The sequence below is a fragment of the Saccopteryx leptura genome, chromosome 2, assembly GCF_036850995.1.
Source record: "Saccopteryx leptura isolate mSacLep1 chromosome 2, mSacLep1_pri_phased_curated, whole genome shotgun sequence".
Lineage (NCBI taxonomy): Eukaryota > Metazoa > Chordata > Mammalia > Chiroptera > Emballonuridae > Saccopteryx > Saccopteryx leptura.
In genome coordinates this window covers 365,558,594-365,573,051 of record NC_089504.1, presented here as the reverse complement: position 1 = coordinate 365,573,051, position 14,458 = coordinate 365,558,594, and the positions used below count along the sequence as shown (strand labels likewise).

General features: G+C 53.0%; 1 protein-coding gene across 1 annotated transcript in view; it reads left to right on the top strand.

The window, feature by feature from the left end:
• Nucleotides 1-11,907, top strand: part of GID4 (GID complex subunit 4 homolog) — a 32,454-nt gene extending 20,547 nt beyond the window's left edge. The window contains 3 exon segments of the mRNA XM_066365030.1: nucleotides 1,636-1,737; nucleotides 5,913-6,043; nucleotides 9,004-11,907. Coding sequence (XP_066221127.1) covers nucleotides 1,636-1,737; nucleotides 5,913-6,043; nucleotides 9,004-9,067 — 297 coding nt within the window. The 3' untranslated portion in view covers nucleotides 9,068-11,907.
• The last annotated feature ends 2,551 nt before the right edge of the window (nucleotides 11,908-14,458 follow it).

Below are 14,458 nucleotides of genomic sequence, written 5' to 3'. Positions count from 1 at the left end.
TGCTCACAGGGGTCTGCTCAGTCATCTGCTCACAGGGGTCTTCTCAGTCATCTGCTCACAGGGGTCTGCTCAGTCATCTGCTCACAGGGGTCTGCTCAGTCATCTGCTCACAGGGGTCTTCTCAGTCATCTGCTCACAGGGGTCTGCTCAGTCATCTGCTCACAGGGGTATTTCAGTCATCTGCTCACAGGGGTCTTCTCAGTCATCTGCTCACAGGGGTCTTCTCAGTCATCTGCTCACAGGGGTCTTCTCAGTCATCTGCTCACAGGGGTCTGCTCAGTCATCTGCTTACAGGGGTCTGCTCAGTCATCTGCTCACAGGGGTCTTCTCAGTCATCTGCTCACAGGGGTCTGCTCAGTCATCTGCTCACAGGGGTATTTCAGTCATCTGCTCACAGGGGTCTGCTCAGTCATCTGCTCACAGGGGTCTTCTCAGTCATCTGCTCACAGGGGTCTGCTCAGTCATCTGCTCACAGGGGTCTGCTCAGTCATCTGCTCACAGGGGTCTTCTCAGTCATCTGCTCACAGGGGTCTTCTCAGTCATCTGCTTACAGGGGTCTGCTCAGTCATCTGCTCACAGGGGTCTTCTCAGTCATCTGCTCACAGGGGTCTGCTCAGTCATCTGCTCACAGGGGTATTTCAGTCATCTGCTCACAGGGGTCTGCTCAGTCATCTGCTCACAGGGGTATTTCAGTCATCTGCTCACAGGGGTATTTCAGTCATCTGCTCACAGGGGTCTGCTCAGTCATCTGCTCACAGGGGTCTTCTCAGTCATCTGCTCACAGGGGTCTGCTCAGTCATCTGCTCACAGGGGTATTTCAGTCATCTGCTCACAGGGGTCTGCTCAGTCATCTGCTCACAGGGGTCTGCTCAGTCATCTGCTCACAGGGGTCTGCTCAGTCATCTGCTCACAGGGGTCTTCTCAGTCATCTGCTCACAGGGGTCTGCTCAGTCATCTGCTCACAGGGGTCTGCTCAGTCATCTGCTCACAGGGGTCTTCTCAGTCATCTGCTCACAGGGGTCTTCTCAGTCATCTGCTTACAGGGGTCTGCTCAGTCATCTGCTCACAGGGGTCTTCTCAGTCATCTGCTCACAGGGGTCTGCTCAGTCATCTGCTCACAGGGGTATTTCAGTCATCTGCTCACAGGGGTCTGCTCAGTCATCTGCTCACAGGGGTCTTCTCAGTCATCTGCTCACAGGGGTCTGCTCAGTCATCTGCTCACAGGGGTCTGCTCAGTCATCTGCTCACAGGGGTCTTCTCAGTCATCTGCTCACAGGGGTCTGCTCAGTCATCTGCTCACAGGGGTCTTCTCAGTCACTCGGGCCGGTCTGTCTGTGGTCAAGTGTTCTGAGAAAAGGGCCCTTGGAATCGCCTCTGTTTCCATCCAGCTGACTCCCCTGGGGTTGCGCTAACTGGGCTGAGTCCAGCCATCTGTCCGGAGGGAGTGCGTCTGAGCTCAGGGGGGGTGACCACAGGCTCGCCCCCACCCTCAGCCTTCGCTGCTCTTGCCGGTCCCCTGCCAGCCCCGGTCCCGCCCTTGAGAAGGTGCCTCCACCGAGTGCGGAGGGCGGCCCTGACTCCAGCCTCTCTCTCCTGTTGACCTCTTCTCCCCTGACTCTGTTTTTCTGCTTTCAGGGCAAGTTTCTGGCTTTTTATCAGTATGCAAAATCATTTAATTCGGATGACTTTGATTATGAAGAGCTAACGAATGGAGATTATGTCTTCATGAGGTGGAAGGTAAGCCCCTGACCCCCCAGGCGGCTCTCCAGCTGTGCCCTCCCCTTCCAGTGCCTGTTACAGTCCTCTCTCCTTGCAACTGTGCAGCTCCAGCTGTGCCCCCTGCCCTGTCCAGTGCCCGTCACAGTCCTCTGTTCTTGGCAGCTGTCCAGCTCCAGCTGTGCCCTCCCTGTCCAGTGCCCGTTACAGTCCTCTCTCCTTGCAGCTATGCAGCTCCAGCTGTGCCCCCTCCCCTGTCCAGTGCCCGTTACAGTCCTCTCTCCTTGCAGCTGTGCAGCTCCAGCTGTGCCCCTCCCTGTCCAGTGCCTGTTACAGTCCTCTCTCCTTGCAGCTGTGCAGCTCCAGCTGTGCCCCCTCCCCTGTTCAGTGCCTGTTACAGTCCTCTCTTCTTGCAGCTGTGCAGCTCCAGCTCCAGCTGTGCCCTCCCTGTCCAGTGCCTGTTACAGTCCTCTCTCCTTGCAACTGTGCAGCTCCAGCTGTGCCCCCTCCCCTGTCCAGTGCCCGTTACAGTCCTCTCTCCTTGCAGCTGTGCAGCTCCAGCTGTGCCCCCTGCCCTGTCCAGTGCCTGTTACAGTCCTCTCTCCTTGCAACTGTGCAGCTCCAGCTGTGCCCCCTGCCCTGTCCAGTGCCTGTTACAGTCCTCTCTCCTTGCAGCTGTGCAGCTCCAGCTGTGCCCCCTCCCCTGTCCAGTGCCCGTTACAGTCCTCTCTTCTTGCAGCTGTGCAGCTCCAGCTGTGCCCCTCCCTGTCCAGTGCCTGTTACAGTCCTCTCTCCTTGCAGCTGTGCAGCTCCAGCTGTGCCCTCCCCTTCCAGTGCCTGTTACAGTCCTCTCTCCTTGCAGCTGTGCAGCTCCAGCTGTGCCCCCTCCCCTGTCCAGTGCCCGTTACAGTCCTCTCTTCTTGCAGCTGTGCAGCTCCAGCTGTGCCCCCTGCCCTGTCCAGTGCCTGTTACAGTCCTCTCTTCTTGCAGCTGTGCAGCTCCAGCTGTGCCCTCCCCTTCCAGTGCCTGTTACAGTCCTCTCTCCTTGCAGCTGTGCAGCTCCAGCTGTGCCCCCTGCCCTGTCCAGTGCCCGTTACAGTCCTCTCTTCTTGCAGCTGTGCAGCTCCAGCTGTGCCCCCTCCCCTGTCCAGTGCCTGTTACAGTCCTCTCTTCTTGCAGCTGTGCAGCTCCAGCTGTGCCCTCCCCTTCCAGTGCCCGTTACAGTCCTCTCTCCTTGCAGCTGTGCAGCTCCAGCTGTGCCCCTCCCCTGTCCAGTGCCTGTTACAGTCCTCTCTTCTTGCAGCTGTGCAGCTCCAGCTGTGCCCTCCTCTTCCAGTGCCTGTTACAGTCCTCTCTTGCAGCTGTGCAGCTCCAGCTGTGCCCCCTCCCCTGTTCAGTGCCTGTTACAGTCCTCTCTCCTTGCAGCTGTACAGCTCCAGCTGTGCCCCCTGCCCTGTCCAGTGCCCGTTACAGTCCTCTCTTCTTGCAGCTGTGCAGCTCCAGCTGTGCCCCTCCCTGTCCAGTGCCCGTTACAGTCCTCTCTCCTTGCAGCTGTGCAGCTCCAGCTGTGCCCCTCCCTGTCCAGTGCCTGTTACAGTCCTCTCTCCTTGCAGCTGTGCAGCTCCAGCTGTGCCCCCTCCCCTGTTCAGTGCCTGTTACAGTCCTCTCTTCTTGCAGCTGTGCAGCTCCAGCTGTGCCCCTCCCTGTCCAGTGCCCGTTACAGTCCTCTCTCCTTGCAGCTGTGCAGCTCCAGCTGTGCCCCTCCCTGTCCAGTGCCTGTTACAGTCCTCTCTCCTTGCAGCTGTGCAGCTCCAGCTGTGCCCCTCCCTGCCCAGTGCCTGTTACAGTCCTCTCTTCTTGCAGCTGTGCAGCTCCAGCTGTGCCCCTCCCTGCCCAGTGCCTGTTACAGTCCTCTCTTCTTGCAGCTGTGCAGCTCCAGCTGTGCCCCTCCCTGCCCAGTGCCTGTTACAGTCCTCTCTCCTTGCAGCTGTGCAGCTCCAGCTGTGCCCCCTGCCCTGTCCAGTGCCTGTCACAGTCCTCTCTCCTTGGCAGGGTCTGTGCACCGTAAGCGGCAGGCACAGCTCCAAGGCACACGGGCTCACTGCTACCGTCCCAGACGTTGCCGTCTGGTTGGACTGTTGAGTGTTCGCAGATGAGTTCATGCCTGGGGTTTGTGTCCTCTCCCATCCCTCTCTCTCACCCGAGAACCCTTCTGGCCCTCGAGGTGGAGTCAGGGGAGAGCCTGACGCCCTTGGAGCTCAGCCGACCTCGATCTCCTGTTCTCAGCTGTGGCTTCAGGGCCACTTGAGAGACGGTCCCGCATCATGTCCCTGCCCAGGGCCCGCTCAGGGCAGGCTCCACTCCCCTGGCCCCTGCCAGCTCAGGAAGTGAGGAACCAGGAATGGAATTCAGTCTCTCGCTCACCAGCCCTCAGACAGCTCCGTGTGGCCGGGCCCCGTGCATTCACTCTGGGCCGAGACGTCATCTGTGCTCCCTGCTGTGGCAGCATGATAGTTCCTGTGTGACAGTCACAGGGTAGCCAGTCATGAAGCAAGCGTGTTAAATCCCTTTGTGAACATACCTACCTCCAAGCCCTAGATCCCAACCTGTAGGAAAAAGCTGTTTTATCTTGAAATCTTGCTGGCTGTTATATGGTCAAATCATTCAGAGTAGTCATTCCCAACGTTCACCTTGTGTGGGCAATCATTTCGGGGGTTGGGGCGTGGTCTTTCAGGAGAGTTGCCAGGTACTGTGCCCTGCCCACGTGAGCTTGCCATCTAAAAGAACCTATTAAAGGAAGTGTCTTGTAAGGTTCTGATTTTAAAATTAGTTTTAAAAACTACAGTTTCAGAGATTGAGGGAATGAAAGAAGAGTGTCTTAAGATGAACAAAAAAGCAATAGAGCTGTTATTTCTGCAAAGACTTCCTCAGATGACTCACCTGTGGGCTTTCAGTAGACCCCTTTGTGTCCTGGGGCCTCTGCCCGTGTCTCCCCAAGAGAGGAGGCAACAGGAGGCGGCCTTTCAGTCCTTGTTTCCAACCAGAGTAGCAAGCTCGCCTCTCCTGAGGGGCCGGATCAAGAGCAGTGATGTTCTGGTTGCTTTGGATGAGCTGTAGAAGCTTTATAAGGGGACATCACCGGGGCTCCTGGTGATGGAGCTGCCCTCAGAATGATCCATAGGCCAACAGAAGTGACCGCTGTTCCAGACGTGATCAGGAACCTCATGACAGTTCCTGGAGTTGCACAGAGACTTCCTCCTCCCAGGTCGTCTGTCTGTAGGTTCTGAAAGGCAGGTAGGTAGGCAGGTAGGTAGGTAGGCAGGTAGGTAGGTAGGCAGGTAGGTAGGCAGGTAGGCAGGCAGGTAGGTAGGCAGGTAGGTAGGCAGGCAGGTAGGCAGGCAGGCAGGTAGGTTGGCAGGCAGGTAGGTAGGCGGGTAGGTAGGTAGGCAGGCAGGCAGGTAGGTAGGTAGGCAGGCAGGTAGGCAGGCAGGTAGGCAGGCAGGTAGGTAGGTAGGCAGGCAGGTAGGTAGGCAGGCAGTTAGGTAGGCAGGCAGGTAGGTAAGCAGGCAGGTAGGTAGGCAGGTAGGTAGGTAGGTAGGCAGGCAGGCAGGCAGGCAGGTAGGCAGGCAGGTAGGTAGGTAGGCAGGCAGGTAGGTAGGCAGGTAGGTAGGCAGGCAGGCAGGTAGGTAGGCAGGCAGGCAGGTAGGCAGGCAGGTAGGCAGGTAGGTAGGTAGGCAGGCAGGTAGGCAGGTAGGTAGGTAGGCAGGTAGGTAGGCAGGCAGGTAGGTAGGCAGGCAGGTAGGTAGGCAGGCAGGTAGGCAGGCAGGTAGGTAGGCAGGCAGGTAGGTAAGCAGGCAGGTAGGTAGGCAGGTAGGTAGGTAGGTACGTAGGTAAGCAGGCAGGTAGGTAGGCAGGTAGGTAGGTAGGTACGTAGGTAGGCAGACAGGCAGGCAGGCATTGATTCATTTATGAGGTGTGTGGACCATGGCACCGTCTCCTAGTCACTGACCCTATTGAGCTCGGGACAGTTTCCCGCGTTAGTGTGGCGAGTAGGGTGGGTTGCAGTGCAGTCTTTCCATCAACTAGCAGGCTGGGCTAGACCATGTGATGGTGGAACTTAGAACCTCCTGATGCTTAACAAGGGGCCCAGAGCTGGCTGGAGTCCGCTGTCACTGACCTTCCCCTTCTGTGTGCAGGAACAGTTCCTGGTGCCCGACCACACAATCAAAGACATCAGCGGTGCTTCCTTTGCCGGGTTCTACTACATCTGCTTCCAGAAGTCGGCGGCCTCCATAGAGGGCTACTATTACCACAGGAGTTCAGAATGGTAAGGAGCCCCCGAGGCTGGGGCGCGGCTGCTCCTTCCCTGCTCCTGTCTGCGTGGCTCTCCTGCCTCTGCGGTGCTGGGGGCCTCCTTCAGGAATCTCTGTTGCTCACTAGGAGCTCAGCCCCATCCACGAGCTTAGTGAATGGGCTGAAAACGAAGTATTAGGTAAAGGGCTCCCGCTAAATGCTTTCAAAGTAGGACTGTATTTTCAGCTCTGTTCTTCTCAGTCTTGCTGGTTTCATATCTATTCCTCCCAGATTTAATCAGTAACAAAAATGTCAGATCCAGCTGCAGAAAGTGTGAATTTTGCTGTCCGCCACCTTTTTTTTTTTTTAAGTGAGAGGAGGGAAGATAGACTCCCACATGCGCCCCGACCAGGATCCACCCAGCAACCCCAATCTGGGGCTGATGCTTGGACCACTTGAGCCATCCTCAGCACCCGGGGCCAATGCTCAAAGCAGTTGAGCCACTGGCTGTGGAGGGGGGGAGATGGGGGAGAGGGCAGGGAAGAGGAAGCAGATGGTCACTTCTCGTGTGTGCCCAGACTGGAGATTGAACTCGGGATGTCCGCATGCTGGGCTAACCGGCCAGAGCCTGTCAGCAAGCTTTTTAATTTTGTGGTCACATTCCTGGTCCCAGGAGTTTGCAGGTCCCACATGCACTTGGTTTTCGCCTGGTGATCTAGGGGCCCGTGGGAGTTGACAGTCCTGCCCTGTGTTTGGTTCGAGGTGAGGCACCAAATGCCACGGCAAGTGCGAATTTTGCCCCCTTTTTGGGGACTCTTCTGCCTCCTTGCTGCTATTTTAAGCACCTTGTTATACCTGAAGGGCAGACCGTATCATAAATACCTGATTTCTTCTCTCAATGTAGAAACACCTGGTTCCTTTTAAAATGTCCACACACTTTGGTGACTTGTGAGTGATTCTGCCCTGAGCTGAATCAAATTCTTGTTCAGGCCCTTGGGCTCTGGGCAGCCCCAGCTCCTCTCAGAGCCACAATTACTACGGTTTCAATAAATTGTTTTAAAGGAGTCTTTAAAACGTTTTATAACTCCTTTTTTTTTTTTGTATTTTTCTGAAGCTGGAAATGGGAGGTAGTCAGACACACTCCCGCATGCGCACGACCAGGATCCACCCGGCATGCCCACCAGGGGGCGATGCTCTGCCCATCTGGGGCGTTGCTCTGCCGCAACCAGAGCCATTCTAGTGCCTGAGGCAGAGGCCATGGAGCCATCCATCCTCAGCGCCCGGGCCAACTTTGCTACAATGGAGCCTCGGCTGCGGGAGGGGAAGAGAGAGACAGAGAGGAAGGAGAGGGGAGGGGTGGAGAAGCAGATGGGCGCTTCTCCTGTGTGCCCTGGCCGGGAATCGAACCCGGGACTCCTGCCCGCCAGGCCGATGCTCTACCACTGAGCCAACCAGCCAGGGCCATAACTCTCTTTTAAATAACAGTTCTATTGAGATACAATTTATATACCATAGGATTTTCTCATTTCATGTGTACAATTCATGGTCTCTGGTGTTCTGAGAGGCGCGCAGCCATCCCCGCACCCTGTTGTAGCACATTCTTATCACCGCAGGAAGAAACCCCGCACGCCTAAGCTGTCACCCCCAACTCCCGTCCCATTCCATCCCCCTGCAACCACCTATGCATTTGCCTTTTCTGGATATTTTATAAATATGGAATCATATACTATGTGGCCTTTTGTGTCTGGCTTCTTTCACTCAGCATAATGATTTGAACATTTAGCCACTCTGTAGCATGTGTTAGTACTTCATATTTGTTACCATTTTTCATTGTAAGGATATATACTACATTTTGTTTATCCGTCATCAGTGGATAGACACTTGGGTTGTTTTCATCTTTTGGCTGTTGTAAACAATTCTGCTCCGAACATGGGGGCACAGGTATCTGTCCGAGCTCTTGTTTTCCATTCCTTTGGGCATATACCTAGGAGTGGAATTGCTGGGCCACACTGTAACTCTATTTTTAACTTTCTGAAGAACCACCAAAGAGCAGCCTAGCAGTTCTCCACAGCAGAGTTTGCACTTCCCACCAGCATTGCATGAGGGTTACAATTTTTCTACTTTCTTCATATCCTTGGCAACACTTGTTACGATGTCGCTACAATTATAGTATCCTAGTGGATATGAAGTATCTCATAGTTTTGATGCGTATTCTGATGGTTAATACATAGTCCTTTTCTGATGATTTTTTTTTTTGGTAAGAAATAAACTGCTTTTTCCTGTGCTTCTGCTCACTCCTATGTGAAACAAGTAAGGGGAGAGCTCATGCCCACACCAGCAACTAAATGTCCCCGAGGGTTATCACCCCACATGTGGGGTGTGCTGGCCTCTGCTTCTCCTTCGTCTGCTTGGCTCCTCGGAGCACCCCACCCACAGGGAAACCCAAGTACCCCTCAGAGCTCTCTAACGTTCTCAAAGACTAGTAGCCATGTCTGGAGAGCGAGAAAATGAGAATAAATGGTAAAAAAGGGTTAGCTATGAAGTTATCTTTCCCGTCCTCTGCTGGGATTCTGGGAGAATTGGGGTATGCCTTTGTTACCTGTGAAGCTCTGAGTATGTTGCAGCTTGATGTTCCTGGTAGCAGCGATGCTGGACGTCACAGAGAGGCGGGTGGGGGGGTACCAGGCTGCAGTCTGACTTCTCTCAATGCCCTCAGCCTCTTGCTTTATAAGACATGCTACTAGAATTGCTTCATATTAGAGCAGGAGGCCTGAAAACAGCTCATTTTATGTGTAGTTCAAAAGGATTAACCAAAGAACTAGCAATAAAACCAAACTTGGCTCACCTGTAGAAGTCTAAGACAAATTTGCATTCCATCCAAGTGTGTGGTTTGTCAGGCGCTCTGATTGGCTCTTTTTTTTTAAACATCCTTTATCTAGTTTTTGGGATGCTAAGACAACCGCCTTCCGTTTCTGTCTTTCTCCCCCATTGCAGGTATCAGTCACTCAACCTAACTCATGTTCCTGAACACAGCGCACCCATCTATGAATTCCGGTGACAATGGTTCAGAACAGCAGCCCAATAAAACTGAACTTGGCAAAAAAAAAACAACAAAAACAAACTTTGCCAAGAAAATTGTGTACCTGCCAGAACCAGGAGCACCCGGTCCTGTTTCTTCGCGAGCAGACTCGCATCAGAAAGCATGAATGTCACACAGAACCCCGGCCAACGGGCAGGCCCGCGGAGCGGCCGTCTCCATTCTCCTCCCTCTCTGTGGCCATTGCTCTTACCCTGTTTTGAAGCTACCTTTATATGCACTTTCCTTCCTGCACAGCTAACTTCTGTGTCACTGAAATGCCCGTTTCTGCCTCCATCCCTGCCTCCAGCCCACCTTGGTGCTCAGTGGTCCCCAGCCAGCACCCCCCCCCCACCCCCTGGTTGCTTAGTCTGGTAGCTTGAGCAAGGGCAGACCCCGAGCACACGCGCGACCCCCCCCCCCCCGGAGCTCTGTGCAGGGAGTAGGCGAGCTGCGACGGCAACCCAAAGAGACACGAGTGGAGGCTGGCTGTCCAGCGGAGTCACCTGGCGCCGCCCAGCCTTGTCACGGTCTCACCGAGCTGGCTGGTGGCTGGCGGGTCCCCTGGGCCTGCCATTGGGGGTCCCCGAATTTAAGGCTTCCAGACCCCTGGCAGGACCAGATTCCAGTCCTGCTCACTCAGCACGTTTTGCTCCAAACTTTTGAACTCGAGGGCAATACTAAACTTTTTTTAAAAGAGAAAAAAAGGTTTTTTTTAATTGCAAAATTATTTTTATGATCCCTTGAACGAGAACCCTATGGCAAATGCACAACTATTCAGAATTGCATTGTATCGTTTTCACATTGAAAACAGCAAATGTTGACTTAGTAATTTTTATACCGAGATCTATATGTAAATGTATATTTAATCAACCAGCAGTGTGAAACTAGTCCTGGTACAGAAGCGTGGCGGCATTGCATAAGTTAAGAGTGCTAAACATGACAGCTGCTTCTGGGCCAGTTTAGCATCGGTTCCTCCTCTCGCTGCTCTGGGAGAAGAGCGGAGCTTCACGGTGATCTCTCGTCCTGCAGAAGGGGCCGTCATTCTGAAAGAGCGCCTGAAATGTTGGGATGGGAGGGGCAGGGACATGAACGTGCTCCAGTAACTCGAGGCTCACGTGCCAAAGTAAGTGTGTGTGTGTGTGTGTGTTTCTTTTGTTTTTGTTTAATGTTTAAAAAGCTTACTAGGTGGGCATCAGCTGTGGCCCGCAGATACGGGCAGGGCTTGGGGGTATTGGTGTTGTCTGGTGGTTTACGAGACTTACTCAGAGGATTCGAGGGAAAGTGTTAACAACAAGATAGCATTCTAACGGAAGCAAAACACGCTGAGAGCTGCATATATGGGCCATGTGGGAGAACACAAAGCCTCGTCTAGGTGAGTGGTGGGGAGTATTTCATTCTTAAAGAGTGACTTTTCTTTTGATGACGTGTACTGTTTGTTACTGAGATCTGAATGTTAGGGGAGGCCTTAGAGGAGAGTGTGCAGGAACGCAGTCAAAGATGTGCAGTCCTAGGCTCCGCGATGGACCCGACTCATCAAGCCAGGGCCACAGAGGCCTAAAGACTTGTCTCCGTGACCTCAGTGGAACAGTGATATACGTCCATTCTCCGAGATGAGTCAGAAACGCTTTCTTTTTTCTTTTCTTTTTTTATGTGAGAGGAGGGGAGATAGTAAGGCAAACTCTTGCATGTGCCCAGACCAGGATCTACCCGGCAGCCCATCTGGGACTGATGCTCAAGTACTGAGCTGTTTTTAGCACCTGAGGCTGATGCACTCCAAGGGAGCTATCCTCAGCACCCGGCTAATGCTTGAACCAGTCGAGCCACTGGCTACAGGAGGGGAAGAGGGAGAGAAGGAGGTGTGGAGAAGCAGATGGCTACTTCTCCTGAGCGCCCTGACCAGGAATTGGACTGGGGACATCCATACACCGGGCAGACGCTCTATCCGCTAAGCCACTGGCCAGAGCCTTTTTTCTTGTTTTGAAACTCCAAAAGGCAACAAAGGGGTGGACCTGGTCAGACCAAGCTGAAGACACAGTGATGAGGCAATGACACATGCTGACCAGTGTGACCTAAGAGAGAAGAGGCTGCAGGACTGCTGGCTTTCCTGATGCAGCCCCCCCCCCCAACGCCCCTCTGTGCTCCCCCCACAGCATCCTCGTAAACATCCTCTGCAGTGTGCAAGCTTCTTGAAGGACAAGGTCTCGCTCAGAACACTGTGGGGTGAGGTCATCCCGTGGAGCTGATCAGGACCTGCCTATGGCTCCGGGAGGTCCGTGGGTTGGGGTTGATTGAATGGCCAGGGAAGGACATTTGCAAATATTAATGGTGTTCAGCTAGCCAGATGGGTTCTATGTAGGATTTCTTTCTTCCCTTTTTTTAGCCACGCAGTGAAGTGCATACCAGTTGTGTTGGGGGAAATAAAGAAATGATAACCTTTATTAGATCTTTCGGGCACATCTGTGATGAAGATCTGCCCACTGAGGACAAGGAAGGCAGTGTTTTCCACTCCTCTCAGTGACTCCCACACCGTCCACATCGACTCCTGTCCACGTGCAGTTCCTCTCTCTGGACCCTCGGTGGTTCGCGTGCCTCTGGCATTATGTGCAATATTTTGGTTGACACTTGCATCCGTCCCTCAGAAATTCGCGCAGACCACAGGTTCTCTTCCGTCTTCCTCTGCTGCGAGCAGGTCTGCCGTGAGGGTGGGGGGGCGGTCTTAGGGATTTAGCTGCTTTTATCTCGTGGCTCAGAAAGCTCTTGTTCTGGGTCCCGGCCTCACTGCTGTCTTGTGCTGGAATTATCCTGTCCCATTCACCCTCCCCTACACTTCAGAGCTTCTCAGCTGCAGCCCAGACGGACCTGAGCAAGGCCCCACGCAAAGCAGAACGTCCGTCTGTGAGCTGGTTCTGTGGGTAATGGGGAAATGGCAAACTCCAGGGGAGCAAAGGGGGCTCTTCAAGGTCACCTGCTTTTCAAAAACAGGGAATCTATTCTAAGGCCTTGAATTGATATTCTTTTTTTCCTCATAAAATAGTCTCATAAGCTATTTAAAAAAAGAAAAAGAAATGCCATTAAACATGTTGCATTGTGGTTTAAAATGATGAGTTCTGGAAACGAAAAGTATTTGGGTATTTTTTTGAGTCTTACATGTTTTTAAAAGATTAGATGCGAATGGGCGCACAGTGTGACTATTTTGTTCCTTTAGGGGGGACGTGTGGAAAAGGGTCTGAGGGTTTGGGATGGGAGAAGTATTTTGCAGAGCTATCAATGTCCAAATAATTTTTTTAAAAAAATAATAAAGGTATTTAAGCAGCGAGTCTGTCCTGTTTCTAAATCAGAACCGTTTTGTTCGACTCCCGTCCTCTTTCTGCCCCTGTGGCTTTGGGTGGAGGTCTCTGGGTCATCGAGGTCGCCCCCCCACACCTGAGGGTGGTGCAGGGCTGGGCCGCTCAGAACCTGGTGCACCGCGGGGCCCTCCTCTCATTCCGGGGATCGTCACGTGCTCAGCGCATCTATTTATTATTTTTGTATGTGTGCAGGATTTATACTTTTATTTAACACAGAAAATGGGCAAATGGAGCTATATGTTCGCCACCTGCTTTGCAGGCGGCGTGCATGGTGACACGCTGGCACCCGTGTCCCCTCTGGCCCGGCCCTCCCAGCGATGCCCGAGCCCCAGAGCACCTGAAACGCCGCACTGGCAAAGGTCCTGAAGCGGATGTGGGGGCAGGTTTCAGCCCTTGATTTCTCTGCGCCCTGAGGACCAGGGCCCTGACCCAGCCTGTTCCACTGGAGTGTGAGATGGTGATTCTGACAAACCAAACTAATGGCAGAGCACCTTGGCTTTCTTCTTACAGTGTGGGGTTTCAGGTCCCACCTCCCTAGTGGCGAGGAACACAGCTGGAAGCACTGTTTTTGAGGAAAGGTTAATAGTGCTGAAAGGTTTAAATGTTAAGATCAAATCCTGTGAATTTACATTGCTATCAGGGCAAAGTTCCCCTATGGGTATAAAGTATCATCTGATGTCATGTTGTTTGAACAATAATAATAAACTTCTCCCAAGACGTGGTGTCAAGAAAGGAATGAACTCTCAACCGCGCTGGACTCTTAGTAGAAGACACCATTTATTGGTGGTTGTGTAGAGCGCAAAACGCCATGGGACCCCTGGGGTCCTCCTGGGTCTGCCTCTAAGTTCTAACGTAGCCTGCGCATCAGCTAAACCAGTGTTTTTCAGCCTCTGCTCCAGGGACCAGTCCGCCAGAAATTTCATGCCAGTCCGCAAAAGATTTAACCATCTGATGTTGTATGAAGATTATAGACCCAGGGGTACTAAGTCGAATTCCCCTACGCTCAGGGTAATGGCTGCCTTAGGGGTCCTCGACGTAATTCTGTTTTCACTGGCTGCCCCGTATAAGAAGGTTGAAAACCATCGAGCTGAACTCTGAGAACCCATGCCAGACCTGTGGCGGCGCAAGTGCAATGGAAAAAGCGTCGACCTGGAACGCCGAGATCGCTGGTTCGAATCCCCAGGCTTGCCGGCTCAAGGCACATGCAACTACAAACAAGTTGATGCTTCCCGCTCCTCCCACGCACCTCCTCTCTCTCTCTCTCTCTCTCCAAATCAATCCATAAAATATAAAAATTAAATAAATAAAAACATTCTCGTATGTAACTACAATACTTTAAAATGAATAAAATCGAGTTGCTCAGTGATGAAGCGGCACCCGGCGCTGACACAGAAGCGCCTGGAAGTTGCTTTGCGATGAAGCCGCTTCCTCCCTCAGATTCTCCTTCTAACACACCGAAGAGGTGGAAGCTTCCCGTTTGTACCTCGCAGGAAAAACACGTAAGGCTTGTCGTGTGTCGAGAGAGAAGCAGATACTGACATTCAAGTTTATTTTGCTGGGTTTTGGGGTTTTTTCCTGCTGATGTGTTGGCTTGCTGCCTCGTTCACTGCATTAGTCATTGTTCCTCTCTATGCTTGGCTCGGTCGCCCCCACCCTCCACACCGTCTCTAACGGGCACTGACTGGGATGGGGCTTCTCGACGTGGTGGCATGTTGGAATCACGTAGGAGTTGACAGTATTGGGAATCCTCAAGTCTGGAATCTCCCACCTGTCCAGGGAGATGTCGGAAGGCACAGGTTAAAGAAGGAGCAATGAGGCCGGAGGTGGGCTAACGAGCTGGTGTCCTGAAAAGCCACGTGATGACGGTGCCTTTAGAAGGAAGAAGACTGTTTCACTGACTCGATGACGCTGAGGTTGACCATCGGGTACAGCTACGTGAAGGTCACATCTGACTTTGATGAGAGCAGCTTCCATGGAATGGGAGGATCATACCAAGTTTAGGACACGCAGGAAGAGAAAGCAG